General features: G+C 35.2%; 2 protein-coding genes across 2 annotated transcripts; one reads left to right on the forward strand and one right to left on the reverse strand.

Annotated features, from left to right (window-relative positions):
* Positions 1-3,635: 3,635 nt before the first annotated feature.
* On the reverse strand, positions 3,636-10,521 carry LOC117117274 (clathrin light chain B-like). Its single transcript, XM_033261530.1, has 5 exons — positions 10,488-10,521; positions 8,572-8,630; positions 8,036-8,159; positions 7,321-7,432; positions 3,636-5,651 (listed from the first exon to the last, which is right to left on the reverse strand). Exons 1-5 carry the CDS (start codon positions 10,519-10,521, stop codon positions 5,480-5,482), a joined length of 501 nt encoding a protein of 166 aa, XP_033117421.1. The 3' UTR covers positions 3,636-5,479.
* Positions 10,522-10,824: 303 nt separating this feature from the next.
* LOC117117256 (transcription elongation factor B polypeptide 3-like) lies at positions 10,825-21,703 on the forward strand. The gene is made up of 10 exons (XM_033261501.1): positions 10,825-10,962; positions 13,122-13,178; positions 13,470-15,101; positions 15,476-15,674; positions 15,902-15,955; positions 16,681-16,778; positions 17,486-17,587; positions 18,476-18,557; positions 18,989-19,180; positions 21,189-21,703. Exons 1-10 carry the CDS (start codon positions 10,825-10,827, stop codon positions 21,254-21,256), a joined length of 2,622 nt encoding a protein of 873 aa, XP_033117392.1. The 3' UTR covers positions 21,257-21,703.
* Positions 21,704-22,730: the final 1,027 nt, after the last annotated feature.

The raw sequence follows: 22,730 nt of genomic DNA on the forward strand, positions 1-22,730 counted from the left end.
ACGTATACATGAAAACATTGCTGTCATCGGTGTTTCAGCATTCTACAATGTACAAATAGTAATTCCTAGTTGGTTTCATTTATGTCTCTCTTTGCTTGATTTTATCATGTTGCTACTATATAAGACCCGCGTGGGTTCCTTGGGGCTGCTGTCTGGGCTTATGTACAGGATAAACTTACTGTCATTGGTATTTATGTTACCCCCAATGTATAATAGTAACAATAAAAAAAATTCATCCGTGTCTCTCTTCACATGATTAAATATGTATTTGGGCGTGGCCTTTAATGTCACTGTTTAGGGTCACGTACATGTAAAAATTGCTGTCATCGGTGTTTCAGCATTCTACAATGTACAAGTAGTAATTCCTAGTTGGTTTCATTCATTTCTTTCTTTGCTTGATTTTATTATGTTGCTGCTATATAAGACCCCCGTGGGTCCCTTGGGGCTGCTGTCTGGGCTTATGTAAAGGATAAAGTTGCTGTCATTGGTATTTTTGTTACCCCCAATGTATAATAGTTCCAATAAAAAAAATTCATCCGTGTCTCTCTTCACATGATTAAATGTATTTGGGCGTGGCCTTTAATGTCACTGTTTAAGGTCACGTACAGGTAAAAGTTGCTGTCACCTGTGACATTATAGCAAGTATCTACCTGGGAGTATAATATCCAATTATTTTTATCCATGTCTCTCTCCACGTGATTAAATGCATTATTTAACCCCCTATTTCATTTCCCCCAGCCCGCTTGTACAGGATGTGCCCCGGCAGCAATATTGAATATTTTATCTTGGCCCTATACTATCATCACCAGACCATCAAACCTTTTGTTTCTTTTCACATGATTAAATTTTCTGGGCTCCCGGTCTATATGTACAACGACTAGGAAATAGGTGTGAAATGCATAGGCCAAAAGAGCAGCATGCCTTAAAAAGCGAGGTTTCCTGTTCTTTTCTCTATTTCATATTTGAACCCGGATGTGCAAACTTTTTAAAATTACGCTTCTGAAATGTGTCTTTACTCAATATTTCAAATGCATCAAGAGTCAACTAGTCAATTGATTTGATAACGCTTTTGTATGACCGACCTTCATGGTGTAACCTTACAGCGACTAGTCAATAATTATACATGGACTTCACTGGGAAAGCTAAGAGGAAAAATACCTCTGAAAAATACTGGGGGAAGATATAGCACTGGGCGTAAATAGCCGGAGGAAATAGCAGGGAAAGTAGCCGGGATGAAAAAGAAAAAATCTCCGAGTGGAAAAAATCCGAGGCGAAAATTAGCAGTGGTGACAAGTGCCATAGGCTATTTTCTTTAAAGTAAAACCTAAAACCACCTCGATTTTGAGTCTACTCAATCCTCAAGGCAAGTCCTATAGCTAGAAATTACAATAGTAATATTTGGCGTTTGTTGAGAGTTGTTGTTAAATATTTTAGCTCCGATGAGGAACTCTATAGGAATACCCGGCTGATTGATTAATAGACCTTTTTTGTGTTGATTGCTTAATAGATCATTTTTGTATGGGCAGCCGTTAGGGCCAATTATTTTTATTGTTATTATTATTAGCCCCGATGAGAAGCCATAGAAACACTCATGGCCCTTTTTTAAGTTGGACCCCAGTGTGGCCCATACACCTACAAACAAAACAGGGGTTTCAGCCAGTTCTACATTACTGCCATTCACCACAAATAGGACACGTCGCATGATGGCGCTGTCGGTTAACGATGTGTTCTAAGATGGTTCTAAGGAACCAAAGGTCGTGAGTTCGATTCGCGTTTTGGTATTAAATAACGGACGGATCAACTGATCTGAATGAAACATTAGGGAAAGTTTAACCAAGTTACAAGGAAGAAATTATTGGGGACGATCCAGTTTAGTGTGTAAATTTGAGGGTCATTTAAATGACGTCCCAGACCTAAATATTTCTTTTAAAAAAATCACTGGGTATAATTGAAACAGCTTGTCAAGGTCTAGTAAAGAAACTATTAAATTTTTGTTGCAATCCGGGAGTAGGATGTTGATCTGATGAGGACCATCCAAATGAAAACGTCGCAGACCAGATATTTCGAAAACGGATCAACTGATCTGAATGAACATTCAGGAAAGTTGAACCAAATTACAATGAAGAAATTATTACGTGTTGGGTACGATCCAGTTTAGGGTGTAAATTTGAGGATCATTTAAATTCATTCTATACAAATGAAACTTTCTATAGTAGTTTGTCAAGGTCTAGTAAAGAAATGATTACATTTTTGTGATGAAATTTTTGCTGACATTATATAGGACGAATCCCCCTAACGATAAGACGATCTCAGAGCGAATCTTTTGTTTGATGATCTGTTTTTGTATTTAAATCGTAAGGAGCGAGCTGTTGTACAGGTGTTTGTCACCTGTTGGCTCGCTTTCGTCACTCTGTATATTTGTGAATGAGAAGTTTATTAAAACTAAATAAAATAAACATGATGATGATGATTACGGCACGGTGTGAATGAGTCATATGATTAACGCAAATAGGCCTATGCGAGCCCACAGGAAACGGGAACCACCAAAGACTCCTGTGTGCAGCCACTAAGGTAGGCCTATATTAAACCAGTTGCTGAGTTGCCGAATCCCAGATTGCCGAGTCCAATTTTCCGAATAGTTTACCGAATGCCATTTTACCGACCCAAAATTACGAAAACCCAGTTTACCGAAACCCAGTTTATTCCGAATTTCGACCTACACTAAAACAGTTTGTCGAATATCCTGTTCAATGTAAAAATAAGTGCGGCCTACTGTGCTTTAGGTCAGTGAAATATGCTGGATATTTAAGACGGAGGCTGATGGGGGGGTCACGAAATTTGAGTGGGTGAAGTCTTGAGGATAAAGCAGAGAAGAGCCAGCTGCTAAAAGAAGTGAAGGTGACATTAACTACTTTAGTCTTAAAAAAATTGTGCTCTATTAAATAAAACACGTAAAATAAAACAAAAGATCACAGTCATGGGCCGACGCGGGAATAAAAGGCCAGAAATTAACCTATATAACGTGGACGTGCTAATAAGAACAGTCGAGGATCCAGTAAAGGGGCACGTTTTGCCACTAATTTTTTTTTCATTTTATTGTATTGACATAAGCGCTACTCACTTATCTATTCTAGAATGTTCTGCACCCCCTCCCCACCAACCCCGTTTGAAAAATTCTGGATCCGCCCTTGAATGGGATAAAATTAGTAATGTGGGCAGCAGGAGATCCAGAGATGTCCGAAAGGGGGTCCGAGAGTTGGGCTGATCGAGACCCTGGGGGGTCCGGGAGAATTCCCCCGCTAAAATTTTATTTTCTAGACGCCAGAAAATAACCTGAGGCTTTATGGGCGATCAATTACTGTTTTTCTTTGTTTTTTTTTTTTTCTTCAAAAAAATGAATGATAAAGGCACCTCCAGATTGCCAGAAATGGCACACTCTGAGTGTAATTTTCCTTTTTTCTCAATTTTTTAAAATAATTTTTAAAAATTGAGGGGAGGGGGGCACAGTCCGGCTTGGGAAGAGTGATTGTGGCGGAGGGAAGTGACAGATCAAAGCTTCACAAAATTATCAGTAAAAAGAAAAGATAGATGAACATGATTTTAGCTATACACATTTTAATCATAAAACATAGACATTTTAATTTATGGCTGATACTTTTTATTGAGTTAATTTCTTTCTCTTGGTACAAAATAATATGTTTACATTATGTTATTATTTTGTTTTGAAAGTAGTTGAAATCAGTTCAATTTCCTTTGAATGACGAAACATAACAATGATGGAACACAATACAGTATAGGTAGAAATACAAGGGCCAGAAACGGATACAAATAATTTTCACAATGACATCATAAATTTGTGAGATGCAGATATAGCTGATTTCCATACGATGAGAATTATCTTTTAGTAAATTAACAACACTATAATGTTATTCAATGATTGATAAAAAAAAAAAAGGATATAACTATTATCTAAATATTATAATAATACGAATATTATGATAGCACAACTCCAGATGGTTTCAAATTTGGAGCATAAGTGTAGAATACAGAATATCTTTACAAATCTAACTAAAAAATGTACCATAATTGTTGTCCCTTCAGAGCCAACTACAAAAAAAAAGATCAAAGAAAATCAAGACAATGTCTAGAATACAAGGTATAATAATGTATAATCTATAAAGTTTTTGAATGTTTACTCAGGATTAATGAATATTTGATAACTGGTCATATTTTAAAACTCCATTCATCATGCTGGTTCAGGGGACACTGGATGCACAGTTCGGTGTACACAGACCAGATTATGCATGTTCAGGGAACACAAGGTTACCACAGCACAAAATGTAATTCTACTTCACAAATCTAGCTTGTGATAGTGGTAACAGAATGTGTATCTATCTGGGATATATTAACAATATAGCACAACAGCTATTTTACTGTCATATGTAATTAAAAATGTACATAAACCATAACTATGTCTACAATAATTCCCACTTTCATATCACAATATATATGTCCTTCCTAAATACTTTTTATTACCTTTAAGTCATTCAAATTAACATAATTATTCGTTCATGCTACAATTTTTTCATGTACTTAAGTACCATTACTAATAAAAACAACAAAACAAATTGTTGTTTTAGGCCACCCAGTTTATTGCAAAAAGTCTATTTTAGCACTTATTAACGTGTCTGATATTCTAAACAAGTACAGGGGCTATATTCTTGTTGCAAAATACTTTTATTCTGAAAGTTTGACAATCTGCCAAACTTTAGCCTCTTAGTATATTTAGTCACTGTTAAAAAGGATTATTCACATTATTTTGTTATTCCTAAAGGCAGACACACACTGCGCCTAACAATCGTCAGCCGAAGCGATTCTATGGAGAATGCAACGACAACACGTGTGCAATGGAGCATTATTAATGAGGATTTACTCAGACTGCCACCAACAATCACCAGACAGGGTGGCATCATCTAACACATGTAGCAGGGTTAGATTCGTCAGCCGACGGTTGTACGACCCTTGCACGAGGCAATACCCAACTTTAACAGTTTAAGCAAGCTATTGTTTGGCTACACATCATTAACCTGAAGCCCCATTAAATAAGAACTGGGTTACCATGATTTAAAATCCTGGATTCGATCAATCCACACCATATTCAACCATTTAATGCACTGTAGGAAATCATACACATGTTAAATTTTACTTTAAAAAAAAAAAAAAATAGAAAGTTTAATCAATTAAAGAGTGTAATTATTCTAATGATCTTGATTGATGCAAACATATTGAAAACACAAACCAACAAAGATAACACCACATATTAAGGAAGTATATGTTGCAACAAATCAGGCAGCAAAAACAGAGATAATGTACTCAAGTACTAATAATATATAAACTTTGATTAAATAAGGTTTAGGCCTGGATGGTCTCGTAACAGGAGGTAAGATATATAGTATTAATAGATTCCCAATAGTATGAGTTAGCGTGTAAGTCCTGTCTGCTTAAGATGTAGGAGTAAAGATCGCATCCGTGTCACGTCTTTGGTTGTCTTACTGTTTTTAGGATTAAAATCACAAAGCCTAGCAACACGTTCCCATTCTTGTCCTGGAATGTCCTCGTCCCGTTCCTGAATAAAAGCTTCTTCACTGGCCCTGGTAAGAGAAGAAAGCAAAAATATTTTACATAAATCACAAAAAAAAAAATCATTTGCATATGTCAGTAATATTTATGTTAATCTCCTTTCTAACAGAGGAACACTCTCTCAATAAGAGGTCCAGCCCATACAAAACTTAAAATATATATAGAAGCTACAATATTATAGAAATATTATATAAAGCCTATTTTCAACTGAAAATATCATAGTTTTATTTATGCTTACATCATAATGCGCTTAACAACTTACTACATTTAGTATAAACTTTTCTCATTTAAATACTAGAAGTCATTTAAAATATTTACAAAGAAAATGAAATATAACTGGATGACTGCCCTCAATAGGTGACATGTTTGCTCAGACTGACGTGTCATGAAGCCATATTTTCCCGAAGGAATTAAGCTATAATATGATGTCCTCATTGCAAATTTATTAGATAATATACTGAAACGGTTGATTACCGCAATCATCTTTATTACCAGTTCAGATTACAGTCACATTAATTTATCGCACATTTTGCAAAGGAATAAAAGGAGGGTTGGCAGTGCAAGGCAGCATTGAAGGATTCTGACCAGCACTTGGTTTAAAATTTGGCCTAGTCAACCGGCAAGTAATTCAGAGGGAACAGGGTGTAAAATGAAAAATAAGCCAAAAATAAAAACTTTCAAGAAATTGAGCTCTTAAATATATGAATATATAAAGAGAATAAAATCTATAATTTTTGTTACACTTTTAATTAATGTTCTATTTTGTTTGCTTTGTTTGTTAATCAACTTTAATGTTTATACAGTAAACATGTATGTTCAACTTCAATTTGTCGTATATCGTTGTATTTATCATGCATAAATAACAAAGGGACTGAGGTGGCTGGCTTATTATTAGATATTATTCAGGATTTTCTACGTCATCCTAGACATTACAGTAACATCTCCCAATTACGAACCTCCCAATTAAGAACTCTTGATTTAACGAACCCTATTTGCGACGATGACGTCATTACTAATCGTTTTTAACTACAAAAACACTTAAAATTTTAGTTAAGTGTCTTCAAAAATAATATCAAAGGTTATTATAGCTACAAAAGAAAACATTTAAACCAATAAAGTGACATAAAACAAACTTTAAAGCAAGAAATATTGATTGTTTTCAGCCGAGATATATTACATTTGAGCTGTGCATGCTTGTTCAGCATACTGTACAGTAAATCTCACTTTTTGTTAATTGGGGCGCTATTTGCATGGATTCGCGATGAAGAGAATAAACAACAGTCATTTTGGCCATTATATGGTCATGTTTTCATTTGGAGATCACTTCAAATGAATACTTCATAGTGAGTACAGGTAATTTGGCTTCTGTAAAGGATTATTTTGTTGCAGAAAACAGTAAAATCTAAGTCATTTTTCATAACAAAAATTTTGCTCCCATTGCAAGGCTAAGGCCTACCTAGCCCTGTATTGTGTAGCATAGGCCTACCCTTACTACACTGAGATGCTACGAAAATTTGAACTAAAAAGTTAATCTGTTACTTGTACAGTTATTCGTGTGAACTGCAAACACAGAAGGCGTGGATGGGTTAAATTAAAATTAGCCAAAAGAAAAACTAATCAAGCAGTAGACACCGTTCAGATGGCAGCCTATTTTTTACCCTTTATATAAGATAAACTCACCTGTTACTTGTTTTGATCTTTTCCTGTTGTTCTGACCTTTTATTGTGCCAGTCAGCCAACTCCTTTTTAGCGGTTTCTGCCCATTCTTCTTTAAGGGCTTCGGCTTCTTTGTCTAATTACAACACAAATTAGGATCAATAATCAACTATTTTCAACGCTAATATATACAATACATGAACTAAAACTAGCTATGTTGTATAAAAGCAGTCCTTTCCGTTAAATTGTACTCATAACAAAATCGTTCTGTTTTGCTGAGAAAATTGACATAACATAATAGTGACTTTGTGTAGTAGGAGAGGTAATAACAACTATTTTTGTTTTCTTCTGGTTAGTATGCACATACAGGGGGAGGGGGTGCCCAGTCGACCCACCCAACCTCCCCATCCCCCTAAATTTTTCAAAATTTAAAAAAGAATGGAGAAAGAAAGAATATTAAATTAAAGTTTCAAGTTTGAGAGTGCCCCTTCCAGCCATCTAGAGGTCCCACAATCATAAATTTGCTTGCTTCTTGGTGAGGCTGAAGTGGTACCGACTCTCCATCTGTGATAGTCCCTTCCTAGGCCCACCTCTATTTAAAATTTCTGGGTTCGCCAATTAATATTACTAGATGATGCTTACGTCACCAGCTATTTTTTAATCCTTATAAATGTGAACTCAAATTGGTTAGCTTCATTATTTATAAAATTGAATTAGTTTAATACTATCCTGTTGTTACCTTTTTTGGCCAGCAATTCCTCTTGCTCCGCACGCCATTTCTTAATCTTTTCCGGTTCATTAGCTAAACGATCTACTGATGAGATTGCCGAGTATGAATCAGTAGGCCCATTTTCCTGAGGAGACTTTTTAAAAAGGAAAAAACGATTTAATACTTAAAAGCATCACAGATTATAAAATTCAGTATGGATATCCTTCCGACATGCTGCAGGGCATTAAGACAGCAAGATTGAAGTTCATAGTTAGGGTCAAGCCAGCCCCACCGATCATCAACACGGCCTTTAAAAAGGCATGAAAATATATTGTTTATTTTTGACATCCAAGAGCAAGTACTTTAATGTACATGTACTGTACTTGATGTTGAATATCAAAAACAGATAATATATTTTCTTTTTAAAGTTGATCAAATAAATTTAAAAGAAAATGTTGATGAGACCCGATGAAACAAATATTCTATAGATGGTCTAATTTTACAAAAAAAATATAAATTATCAAAAACTGATTACGTTTGGCAAAAACACACTTATTAGAGCGTACCTGTCCTGCGTCATCTCCTACACCAAGGATGTCTGCATCAACACCAACAAAGTCTAAATCTTAAAAGAAAAAAAAAAAACACTCAATTACTGTACAGTATTTCTGTATAATTCATTAGGAAAGCTTAAAGCCCCATTCCCGGCAAAATTTCAGTTGTTAAGAAAAATCTAATTTTTGTATAATGTTATAAAGATTTATAAATATAATACGGAATTGTTAGTTTAACTAAATTTTGACATTCCTAAGCATGCAAAAAATGTAAAATAAGACTGAAATTTGTTTTTTTGTGTTCCACACAAAATATAAATGCGGATGAATTTTTCATGTTTGATTTTGCGATAGGTCGTGCGAAGAAATATACAGTAGTAGGCGCCGAAAACATTAGTCTATCCAACACTGCTAGACTAGGCCTAGTCTTACCTCGATTTAGGTTCTTTTATCACACATAAAAACAGCCGACATGATATTTCCGTTGCTAGTATTTACACTTGTGAAATATAATATTTCATAGGAATCATTTCCCCAGACTGTAAAGCGAGGCCTGCACAAAGAATATATCCTACGTGCAAATTAGGCCTAGAAATCTGTCTGCGCATTTCGGAAAATAAGGGCTGATACACATAGTACTAGTAGTCAAGGGCCTTACACTACAGGGCCTAATACTACCTAGTAAATCTAACTTTCATTCAACAAGAAGATCCAATTTAATTTCTGTAAATATAGACTGTAAGTAACTATAAATTTCGTTTACGATTTTTCTTTTACTGTAAATAAACATATGGTCTGTATGACTGGAAAATCATGCATTAATTAGCTAGGAATATAGAATGAAAATGTATTAAGAATAGTACGAGAGCCTAGAACAGCAGGGTGCAATTCCTAGCGTGTGGCTACGATTTCCGTCACTACCACCGGTTGCGGTCGCCGGTCTCAGACCTTGATTTAAAAGGCGCGCGATCGCGCCGGCGCTCCTCCGCGCTCCTCGAAATTATGCGAGGAGAGCAATCAATAGCGCTCCTGAATTTTTCTAGGGGAGCAACAAAAATACCAAATTTCATTACAAAAGCACACATTTAAATTTATTGTTTATAGTCATCTGTCTAATTCAGTCGGCTTGCAAGATAGTAAAAAAAACTTATATATTATAATAAATAATTTAATTAAATAATTTAACAAAATAGTACAAAAAACGAATAAGTTAATTGAAATACGCCGCAAGCCAAACGTAAATAAACACATTTTTAATACGATTTTGCAATTATACAACTTCATTTATTTGTATAAAAATGTACATAAAATTACATTTTTAATACGATTTTGCAATTATACAACTTCATATATTTTTATAAAAATGTAGTACATAAATATATTAAAATTCTAATTTTCAATTACACAATTATACATCACGAACGGCAATACGAGCAAATCAACGACTGACAAGACTGTGGGATGAATATGTAGCTGGTATCCGGGGGGTTCATTCACTGATTACATCGGCAAGCCGACTACATTCACTGAGAGACGCACTACATTCACTGAGAGACGCGCTTGGCGTTCCATAGAAATTACCGGCGGCTCTACTTGTTGGCGGCTCAACCGGTCATATCCCATCTTAGCCTACTCTAACTAGGCCTAGCTAGGCTAGGGGCCTACCTAGGGCCTAGTAGGCCTACTGCTACAACTAACTAAACCTGACTGAAGCTGTTTTTCCACTACTGTAGGCGAATTTATTCGCGCGAATCAAAGGGTCGGTTCGCTTCCTGAGCTCTGATTGGTTGCGCATTTTTTCGCTTCGCAAAAACTCCGATAGGAATGTGAATGCGCATGCACATGAACCGACGCTTTCGATTCGCTCGAATAAATTCGCCAAGTGGAAAACAGGCTTGATTGAGGGCCTACTCTCTGGGCATTCAGACTGTGTTCTCGGCACATAATGTTCTCAGCACACATTTTTTTGTAGTGTGCTAATGGAATTTATGTCGAGCACAAAATGTTCTAGTGAGAACCAAGTTGAACCACGTTCTCGAAACAAAATGTTCTCGAACGACGACTCTGGAATGAAGTCTGAACGTGTGCCGAGCATAAAATGTTACAACTGGGCAGGCTTCAGTGACGTGACCAGACCTGCTTTGACATTCTTCTGTTGCGCAATGTTGTTATTAGTACGGCAGTACCACTGTTCTCTTGATTAATTTATACTGTAGGCCTGTTTTTTTTGGAATAGTAGGCCTAAATTTTTTGGAATAAAACAAAATGCTGGAAACATTTTCTGACAGAGGAAGCATATGGAGTGCAGTTGAAATGAATTGCGTAGTTGAAGTTTGGGGAAGAAGGGAGATAGAAGCACAAAATACCTGCAAAGGATCTGGTAATAAACAACTGTTCCAAAAGGTATCTGACGATCTTGCGGAAATGGGATTTCCACGAAGACCCTGGGATCGTATAAGAGACAAATTTAATAAAATGAAGAGAGAGTACCAAGAAATAATAAATCAGAAAAACAAGTCCGGCAAAAAAATGATGATTCGAAACTTCCGTCGTGGTTTTCAGCTATGGATGACATCTTGGGTACCAAGCCTGATACTGAGCCAGTTGTCATATCCAACAGCGGGGCCGGAGGTGCATGAGAGATTGGCTTAAATTATGGAAATAAAGTTAGGCCTACAGTGACTCTGAGCTCCTCTCAAAATGTTCCACATCCATAAATGCCAGGAACATGGTTTTATAATCTGAATGATCGTGTTTCGAAAAAAACATTTTAGTTCGGTGTGGTATGTGAACATATGCCGAGAACATAATGTTACGAAATCATTTTATGCCGAGTACATAATCGGAATGCGCCCTTCGTACTCTAAGCTAGGCCTGACTAGGCTACTGTAGTTACAGGTAGGCCTAGTTAGGCTAGACTAGGGAGGATGCCTAGTTTAGGCAAGGCCTTCTTTGCATGATGACAGCGCACAGACAGGGGGAGGTGAGGCCTAGCCTAGGCCTACATTATAAGCCTAGGCCACCTACCTTGGCCTTGCCAAGGTAGGTGGCCATGCAACATACAACATGCGCCAACCTGGCTGACTACACTTGTCACTACTGTAGTACAGTAAACCCAAACCAACTCTGATTTAAACCGGTCACAGTGTATGAATGAAGCACTTAAAAACAGACAATTGTTTAACATTAACAAAACAGATTTTGTTAATGCAAAATCTAATTAGCCTTTATGTTCTTTAATAATAAAAGTCAATTGGTTTATCAATCATATTCATATACATTTCTTTTTCTTGTTTGCTGTGTTTCCATTTATGATACATATTATGTTTATGAATGAATAAATTGATTAAAATAATTATTGTCAAGTATAATAGTACATAAATATATAATTAAATGAAATTAGATAAAGTATAGGTATTATATTTCCTTATCTTTTTTTTTGCATATCTTATATTGTCTGTCTTTACTTGATTTTACTATTTACTATTTTTTTTATCTGTATCCATTCACTAAACATACATACAGACACTTATAAAGTTATGTGTTCGCAATTAACACTCAGAATTTGTATAGTATTAATAAATGGTAAATAATTATCTTACTTAAATGAACTCCCATTCCATAGAGCTGAATTTTCAGATGAATTTTATATTATATTACATGAACTGGACCCTCCTAAATTGACTTCAACCCATATCAAAAATATTTTATGTTTTATGATCAGTCTGAAATGTTAATAAACCGTCTTGAAAAGAAGCCCATCTAAGGGTCCTAAAAAAGAAGCCCATGGGCTTCTATTCGAGGTTTTAGGATATACATTTCAAAATTGGAAGTCATCTACCCTGTACAGTACTTTGTTGCCTGTTTAGAAATTGGAGGGGGTTTTTTTGTGGAGCAAGACTATAATCCCATTGTGGCTATGTTTAAATGTTTATTGATTGAATAATCATAGCAAAAGAATTAAACAATTTTGCTGGAGCTATATTTAAGAACTATTTACTGAAAGCTTAGGCTTATATTATGTATTTAGTGGAACATATTTGCACAAGTAAACAATGTTTTGCCCAACTTGACAAATTTTTCCACTGAATACTTAGTATGTCCACAAATAAAAACACATTCAGATTTAGGTGGGACTCAATTCCAAGATCTGCAGAATTTGGTATCAAATCCGCTTGACCACTGATTTTGTGGATAGTGGCCAGGGGCGTGTGCTGGTTTTGCCTTGTACAGTAGGTGCAAAAATTGAGAATACAGAGCTAAATCACTATTCCAACAAAAACTTAATGTTCATTTTTAGTATTTTAACCCACTTGGTGAAGTGTAACTAATTTGCCACCATGGGGGAGGGGTGTACAGGTACGTCAGTACCTCATGCACCAACAGCCTATAGTATGCACTTGGTGGCTAGGTATGAATTTGATTTCCAAGTAGTAGTGGGTAGCGATGCAATAAGGGGGAACACCCTTCCGCCACCCGTGGATTAGCCACTGAAAGTAACAAGTAGTGAAAGTCATTTTAACTTATTACTGATTACAATTGTTTTTTGTTATTTAATATAGATTATCGCTGTATTACAAGAATTGGATCAGTTGCCAGTTTCCATAGAAGTACTACAGGTACAGTGTCCATTGCGCGTGTTAATATTTAAAATTAAGAGATTCATAATTTATTACCATCTTGGCCTAAACTGTATTAATCCACCAGTTGCAGGAATCGGCACTCTCCTGCACTTTCGTGAGCAAATAGAAATCTCCTCTAAACTCACCAATCTCTGGAAAGTTCATGATTTTTGTATATTTTTTTCTAATGAACATTATCAATTGTCTCCCTCTAGTCAGGTAGCCACCACAACAGGCAACAAATATTGTAAATGCAATACCAAATGCAAATTGTTCTTTATTTTTTAGAGGACTGGAATTGGGAAAGTGGTGAACACCTTCCGAAAGCATGATGGAGGGGTGTCTGAGCATGCTCGAAATTTAGTGAAGAAATGGAAGGCCCTTGTGCAAGCTGCAATGGATGCAGAGGCTGAGAAAGAAGCAAAATCTGTGAAGGAATCTGAGAATGTAAATGGAAACCATATGCCAAAGAAGGAACACATAACCAGACCAGATGCAGACATCAGCAAACCAGCACAAGACCATCAACCAAAGGACTTAAACTGCAATGTATCTGAGAAGAAACCTAAACAAGCAAATTCTGAAATATCACCGAAACGTAGAAAAACAACTAAGGATGGAAGTATAAAGATATCTTCACCTAAACAAACTAGTCCAGCAAAGTGTTTATCTAAGGATGGGAATATAAAAATATCTTCACCCAAAGTAAAAGAACAGACATCAAAAGAAAAAGTACCGATGTTATCAAAGAAGTCAAAAGATAATGAAGATGGTAAAGTCAAAACAAAGTTGAAATCAAAACCATCTTCTGAAATTGAATACGAAGAAGGACTTGAATTTCAGAATTCAGGTTTATCATTTGCAGATTGCTTGGCTGGAGGGTTACCAGCTGAGAGTGTGGATAAATCAAGGTCAAAAGGTCAGTTTGATCATCAGAAAAGCTTAAAAAGGAAAGTAGACTCTACTTTAAAAATCGAGAAAGGTAATAGACCTAAGGCAGTCACTTCCCCCACCTCCTCCCCCTCTTCCTCTTCAAAAACAAAAAGTAATGATGTTACAATGCCAAAAAAAGCATCAAGTCATGTTGTTGGAGAGAAGGAGACAAAATACAAGACTGAACAGAAACAAAAGAAAGGATGCACTGGAGGTACTATGCATAAGTCTGTATCAAATACTGATGGGAAAGATGATAATACTAAAAAAGGATCCCAAGGAAGCAGTCAAAATATTAGCTGTCTGCACAAAAATAAAACACAAATTACAAAAGGAAAAACAGATAATATTCCTGGAAAAAGTAATGTAACAGATATTAAGAAATCAAGTACAAACAATTCTAAAGATAAATCACTCAAAAGTGCGGAAAGATCAGATAAATCAAAAATAAAAACGAACGATGTGACTAAAATATCTTCATCGCAGGAGCATGTGAAAGCAAGTAAGTTGTCCGTAGATGTCAAGAAGAAAGATCATACTAAAAAATCTATTGAGAAATCAGTGAAAAAACATGTAGAGAAGCCAAATGAATTAAAAGACAACATACAGAAAAAGAAAAAAGAGAAAAGCGGATATTCATCTGCGGATAGTAGCGAAGATGAAATATGTTTTGAAAATACTGGTTTATCATTTGGGGATTGTCTGTTTGGCGAGCCACCAGCAGCAACGAAAAATCTCAAACGTACAGGGGAAGTAAAAAAGAAGAAAACGTTACCAAAACAAGAAAAACATAAAAGTAATGTGATTAAAAAGACTAGCTCTAGTAATAGGTCAGAGGTTAAGCAAAATGAACCGAGTCATCAAAATAAAGACAATGTTAAAAATAGTACAAAGTTATTGATCAAAACATCATCACAAGCAGTAAGTAATGAAAGGAAACGAAAAACAGAAGATGTTAACATGGAAATTCCATCTTCACGTAAAAGAGTAAGTTTATTTTACAACAGCATTTGTTTTCATCTATACCTTCACTTAACTAGTAGGTACTGGTAGTTGTAGCCATCTAATTACAGATGTTTGGCAGCCATTGACTTACTTTGCCACTTAGAAAAGTGATTAGTTCACTGTTTAACTTATACTTTGCTCTTGTGCCAAAAGTTTATTTTAAAATAAAATAATTTTAGTAACTAAAAATAAATCTACCATACCTTGAAAAGAAAACTATAAGGTCTAAATTAAACTTTAGAGCGCTGTAGTACTGTATAATTTTCTTAACATATTTTTGCTATTTTCGGTCATAGACCGTTATCAGGTATCATACTATCATTTATATTATATATTGTTTTTTTCATTCCATTTAGATCAAGGATTGTTATGATTCAGGAATATTATTACCTGAAATATCTACGGACTATAAGCCATTACGCCGTCCAGCAGCTGACGAATCTTCACCCAGAAAGCGTTCCCTAGCTGCTGTTGAAGACAATCAGCTTGTGTTTAAGGGAGCGAAGGAATCCAGGACCAAGGTGTTTTCCGGCAAAGCAAGGGTACATCTCACTGGTAAGCTATGATTTGTTGTCATAGATTTGTGTGGGGCTATAGCATTGTGGGTAAGATACCTGTCATGGTTCAATCCTGTTTACTCCACTGTTGTATGCCCATATATAGTCATCATGTGCTTATATATGGTCAAAAATTGAGGCCCAGCAATGGACCCAAATAATGATTGCTTGTATTTCACTCATTCAATCGTCATCTTGATTAATTATTTGAATATATTTTTTCAGCTGTTCCTACACTGTTTGATGCTTGTATGCGGATTTTGTGTGACAATATTGATTGTAAGTAAACATAGTAGAAATAGTGTAGATATTTTTATTGTTCGTCTTGACTGTGTTTGCCCTGCCCCAATCAATATGTTCTCTAATCTGTCACTCATATTTTTTTTTAAATACAAATTTCTACTATATTATTTAAAATCACTTTTATTCAAAAACACACAGAAAACACATTACAAAAATTTGATAAAAGGAAAACATAAAGAAAACTCCCTAGGATCCATGTTCTTAAAATAAATGACAGAGAGGGGACAGAGCCCAAACAGATTACAAAAAAAGATAAAAGAGGAAAGGAAAGGGAAGACAAGGAGTAAAGACAAATGTATATAAATATAAAAACATTTTAAAAATAATACATTACTAGGCATATCTTTCTATACAGACTCTGCATTGATCAAGTTTGTTAAACATGAAAACTTAGAGAGTGCTGCGTAGGAAAACTGTGTGCAAAAACATAAGATAATAATAATCACAATAAATATAACAGCATACTTTATACAGTTATACAGTTAAACTCAAATCCAAAATGCCATTGAAATATTGTTCGACCTAGACAAAATTCTACTTACAGATTGTTAATTAATAAAAAACACAACAATTTGACATGTAAAATAAGATAGACTTAGAAATTGATCGACTTAGAAATTATTCGACTTTAAGTTTAACTGTATAAGAGTTATCATATAGCTAATTATTTTAAATTCATGCTAATTTTCTTTTATTTTTAGTACTTGAGGATGTTGGTGGTGTTCCATTTGATATATTGAAACCTGTTATGGAGCGTTGTACTTACCAGCAACTTTACAGGATTGAGGAATACAATCCAGTAAGTTGCTCAAAATACTTTTGGAATGGGGGACATCTTGGTCTTTAGGCACATAACTGGTCATGCATAACATGCAACTATCTCTGCAACCTCAGGTATCATGCTGTTTTAATTCAGCCCACAAATTTGAATGTTTAGACCCAACCAGGTGGCCAATTATACTTCGGTGTTTCAATAGAGAGAATAACATAAACTGTGAATTCTCCTCACCAACTAAATTTTTCAAAATTAAATTTTGGAGGGGCGTGCGCACCCCCTAGATACGCCATTGTTTCCAATTCCTGGATCTGTCACTTTTAATTGCCACCATTGGTCAATAGCTGGGGTGGGTATAAAAATGGGTTGCAGGGACAGAGTGAATTTTTGACTTGTTTGCAGAATGCTTCCAAAACCTTCATGGATTGGTTTTTACCACTTTATGCTCAGTTTGAATATCACCTTTTACAGATGATCAGTGTCAGGCCATAAAAAAAAGGTGTTTTTAGCCAAAGATGGTTGACACATAGGGTTTTTAATTTACTGTATTTTCGTGGGCTGCAACAAAATCATCATTGGGCTGCATAATGCTCACCTGTGTTCTATAGTAATCCACCTCAAAAGTAAATCTATCATAAAGGCCCACTATACTTATTTACACCTTAATTGCTGTTAGAACAATTTGTTTCATTTTTATGTATTTGTTTTTATACTTTCCTTCAAATCTTCAGCATTTTATCGAAGATTCTGACTACTTATGGCAAAAACATGTTTTGAAAGAATTCAAGTTATCAAAACTGACTCGTGGTGAAACATGGAGGCAATGCTACCTAGTAAGTGTATTTGAGGATAAGATAAGGAGCAAAGTCAATGAAGATGATTGTGCTTTGGTGGAAGAGAGAGGTGGGTGGTGATGAGGACGTTCTTGAGGGTGATGATTTGGGGTATCAAGAAGTTGATGATGATAAGGAGAAGGATGATAAGGAAGAGGGTGACAAAATGTGTGATAATGTTGAGAGTGATGAGGAGGAGATAATACTGTACCAATGAGAATGAGTGATGGTGATGATGTTGATGGAAGATGGTGCTGATAATGGTGATGGTGATTAGGAGCAGAATGACGGTAGTTGTGAGGGTGATGATGCTGATGTCCAAAATAAAAATGAAAATGGTAATGGTAGTGATGAAGAAGTGAATGATGATAGGTGATGTAGACGAGGAGAGGGAGGATGATGAGGATGATCATGTTGATGTCGACAGTGATGAGGATAATATCGATGATAAATCAATGCTGCTGATGATGGTATGATAGTTATGTTGTTAATGTTGGTAAATTATATATAGCACAATATATAGCACAATATAGCATAAAATTATATGCTAGTATAAGTAATAATGCTGTAACAACAATATACTTATTAAAATATGTGTCTATGTTTCTTTATAACAAAATGGAATGAGGAGATAATTGAGATAAAAATAATAAATGTTATTATTATAAAAATAAATAAATAATAAACAAATAAATAAATATATCATAAAATTAACCTAATTTTCGCTCACTGTTGTAATCATCTTTCCTTTTAATTTTGATCCGGGTTTTGCTTTTAATGTAAAGTGCATAGAGGTTTCCAGCATTTTGCACTGTATAAGAATAAATATTTTTATTATTATTTATCTTTAAACCATGAGATGATTAAAACCATGCATCTTAATTTCAGAGAAGCTTTGATGAAAGGGAGCAAAAATTCAAACAGTTAACTCAGAACATATCAGCTTCATATAATGCAAAGAAAGACACAGGTTAGTATGCCTTCTATTCCAGCTTCTGCAGTTTTACAAGAGTACTGAACCTTTGTGTTTGGAAGAAATGCTGTATAGTTTTTATTATTTAACGACAGGTACGGACAGTGTGGTTGACAGCAGGCGGTTGTGATTATGACAATCTGCTCAGAATACTGCCACCAACAACTAGACTTGCGCTTTGTTTGGAGTATCACTACTTTATAGATGCTTTGATACATTCCTACTAATCATAATTTAACATTGATCAACGTCCGACATTAAAAAAAAGTTTTCAAAGTATTTATTATATCGAAATAGTGCCTGCTTGGGGATACTAAAAGTGCTATCTATTATTGTTATAATTTTATTTCAAATGTTGTACGAGTCTCATCAACATTGAATTGAACCCTGCCGTGCATATTCAATATTGCTTTGATTGTATGTTGTAGGGCGTAAGGTCATGTTAGCATATGTTGACCGTCCTGCCAAGGCTCCGCGCAACGTGAGACGGAAACAGGAACAGCATGGCACAGCTGGCCCAGTTACGCCGCATGAAGCGTTCGCCAATCCTCACAAGAAGAGCCCCTGGGCTGTTCCAAGAAATGAGGACACATTTGAATCTTCCAGTAGGCCAGCAAAAAGTAAGTCATGTGATAAAATCAGAAGTCAAGTACTGTAGTTCCACATGTTCATGTGATGGTTTTAGTGAGCCCATCCTATGTTCAGTTTAGCTACCCCACATTCAATTGTCTATGCTAGCTGAAGGTATTTTCAGCGGTAATATCTTGAACAAGCGTAATAAATTCAAATACAACATTGCATTGTGCTGATTTGAATTGAATAACTCCAGTGAAACAGATCAAAACAATTAAATTTTACAAATGTACAAACTTTTTAGCAGGAAATTCTTTATTACCAGCAATTTTAGGAGTCTACTTAAAAATTTTATAATTAATTTTATTTATCCATCTGTAAATTGTTGATAAAAATATTTTCTTGTTCAAATTTTCAATAAAAAGTTTTACACTAAATAATGTACAAAGTAATTCACATGTTTAGTATATGGTTCAGGTTTATTAGTTCTACACATTGCTATTAGATTTGATGTAGTAGTACCATAGAGCTATTATATTTCCAGGGTAGTACACAGCCTAATGTAGGCCTACATTCTATTCTTGACCTCTGACAACATAGAATGGTGCTGTAAGCTTTAACTGGACATGAACATGTGTGACTGCCCCTTTAAATTTCATGTGAGAAAGTGCTTTTAAGTCTAATCCTATGTCCAGATTATTAAATTTTCTTCTATCCCATATTCGTGATGTGCCTACTGTATATATGGTCATGATGTGATGTCATCATGACCATATTTAAGCATGTCACATGTTTTTGTCAAATAAAATGTGGCAGTCTGGACAGAGCTTTAGGAAATTTTCTTTAAAAAAATAAAAAAGAATGAAGTAATTCTGTCCCCATAAAACTGGCTTTCAAAACGTGCTTCTCATTGTACCTAAACAAGCCATTGATTTTTACATTGTAGGTCTAGGTACGTAGTGCATAATAATCGGTATTGTGTATCACTTCCAAAATAACAGGTAAACGTCGAAGATCCAGACGCCGAAATAAAAATAGACGGCGACGACGTAAACGCAACACTTTAGGGACGTATACGCCTAGTCTTGGATGGATGAAGCGGCATGGCCACTTTTAATATGCTTTTTTCAGTTTCTTATAGCATTTCTGACCTATTTTAATATATGATTTTTTTTTTCAGTTTCTTATAGCATTTCTATCAGTTATTTTGTTTCATTTTAAGCATCAAATTTGAGTTAGCATACACTATTTAAATCCCATCTTAATACTCTAAATCTAATAGCAACAAATCTTGCATTTATATATATATATATATAAGATGTGTATAAGAGACAGCATATCAGCTTCAATCATGCTCAATGAACACAGTGACTTAGCCACACTCATTTGATAATCATGCTCAATGAACACAGTGACTTAGCCACACTCATTTGATAATCATGCTCAATGAACACAGTGACTTAGCCACACTCATTTGATAATCATGCTCAATGAACACAGTGACTTAGCCACACTCATTTGATAATCATGCTCAATGAACACAGTGACTTAGCCACACTCATTTGATAATCATGCTCAATGAACACAGTGACTTAGCCACACTCATTTGATAATCATGCTCAATGAACACAGTGACTTAGCCACACTCATTTGATAATCATGCTCAATGAACACAGTGACTTAGCCACACTCAGATGTATATATGTACGTACGTACATACATGTATATATACTGCACATGTTGAAAAAATTCAACATTAGATGTTCAACAATCTTGATATAATCATAGGTTCATTCTGTGGCCCTATCTGCTAGTCCACATATGCTCAAAAAAATACAGTAGCATATTGCTTCATGCTACCTGAAACTAGAGATAAGTTCAAGCCCTATGAGCCCAGTAGCTCAGCAAGGATTTAGTTTTTTTCATATTAATTTTGCTTGCATAATTATGATGTTAGTGCTGGTGGCAAATGTGATTGCCACAATAAATGATTATGTTATTGTCAACGTAACCATTTAATTTTAATATCAACACATGTTTATTCCTCTCTGCTAGGTACTAAGATTATAGCACCCATGATGCAGAAGACGTTACGGTTTATCAAAAAATTGCAGAAGAGATGATGTTGTGGGTGGTGTTTGAAGAAGATGCAGTTTTCATAGTGACAATATACAGGCTACTATTTGGTATGACACTAAGGAAAAAGAGGAAAGAATTTTTTTAAATGGTCATGTGTTGTCTTCTGCAATAGTCAATGACTTTAGTAATTCAAATGGAAGTATCTTTCTAGAATTTCAATGTATTGTGCTTTAATGTTGTCTATTACCAATTTTTTTATATGACAAATACTTGCATTTGCACATATATCGTAATATGACATCCTTATGCCAGGACAAGTCACAAATATTTAGCCACACTCATTTGATAATCATTCTCAATGAACACAGTGACTTAGCCACACTCATTTGATAATCATGCTCAATGAACACAGTGACTTAGCCACACTCATTTGATAATCATGCTCAATGAACACAGTAACTTAGCCACACTCATTTGATAATCATGCTCAATGAACACAGTAACTTAGCCACACTCATTTGATAATCATTCTAAATGAACACAGTGACTTAGCCACACTCATTTGATAATCATTCTCAATGAACACAGTGACTTAGCGACACTCATTTGATAATCATGCTCAATGAACACAGTGACTTAGCCACACTCATTTGATAATCATTCTCAATGAACACAGTAACTTAGCCACACTCATTTGATAATCATGCTCAATAAACACAGTGACTTAGCCACACTCATTTGACAATCATGATCAATAAAAACAGTGACTTAGCCACACTCATTTGATAATCATTCTCAATGAACACAGTGACTTAGCCATACTCATTTGATAATCATGCTCAATGAACACAGTGACTTAGCCACACTCATTTGATAATCATGCTCAATGAACACAGTGACTTAGCCACACTCATTTGATAATCATCAATGAACACAGTGACTTAGCCACACTCATTTGATAATCATGCTCAATGAACACAGTGACTTAGCCACACTCATTTGATAATCATGCTCAATGTACAGAGTGACTTAGCCTCACGCATTTGACAATCATGCTCAATGAACACAGTGACTTAGCCACACTCATTTGATAATCATGCTCAATGAACACAGTAACTTAGCCACACTCATTTGATAATCATGCTCAATGTACAGAGTGACTTAGCCACACTCATTTGATAATCATGCTCAATGAACACAGTGACTTAGCCACACTCATTTGATAATCATGCTCAATAAACACAGTGACTTAGCCACACTCATTTGATAATCATGCTCAATAAACACAGTGACTTAGCCACACTCATTTGATAATCATGCTCAATAAAAACAGTGACTTAGCCACACTCATTTGATAATCATGCTCAATGTACAGAGTGACTTAGCCACACTCATTTGATAATCATGCTCAATGAACACAGTGACTTAGCCTCACTCATTTGATAATCATGCTCAATAAACACAGTGACTTAGCCACACTCATTTGATAATCATGCTCAATGAACACAGTGACTTAGC

This window comes from Anneissia japonica, unplaced genomic scaffold (assembly GCF_011630105.1).
Source record: "Anneissia japonica isolate Jap-2015-1 unplaced genomic scaffold, ASM1163010v1 scaffold288014_len389662_cov180, whole genome shotgun sequence".
Lineage (NCBI taxonomy): Eukaryota > Metazoa > Echinodermata > Crinoidea > Comatulida > Comatulidae > Anneissia > Anneissia japonica.

Bases quoted from the DNA above. Each gene is read 5' to 3' on its own strand.
- LOC117117274 (XM_033261530.1), bottom strand. From the start codon at position 10,521: ATGTGTGCTGAGAACATTATGTGCCGAGAACACA. The intron at 8,631-10,487 runs GTCTGAATGCCC...TTTTCTTTTAAG, and splicing joins CATTATGTGCCGAGAACACA to ATTTAGACTTTGTTGGTGTT. The intron at 8,160-8,571 runs GTACGCTCTAAT...CTTTTTAAAAAG, and splicing joins TAGGAGATGACGCAGGACAG to TCTCCTCAGGAAAATGGGCC.
- LOC117117256 (XM_033261501.1), top strand. From the start codon at position 10,825: ATGCTGGAAACATTTTCTGACAGAGGAAGCATATGGAGTGCAGTTGAA. The intron at 16,779-17,485 runs GTAAGTTGCTCA...TCAAATCTTCAG, and splicing joins GGATTGAGGAATACAATCCA to CATTTTATCGAAGATTCTGA. The intron at 17,588-18,475 runs GTAAGTGTATTT...TCTTAATTTCAG, and splicing joins CATGGAGGCAATGCTACCTA to AGAAGCTTTGATGAAAGGGA.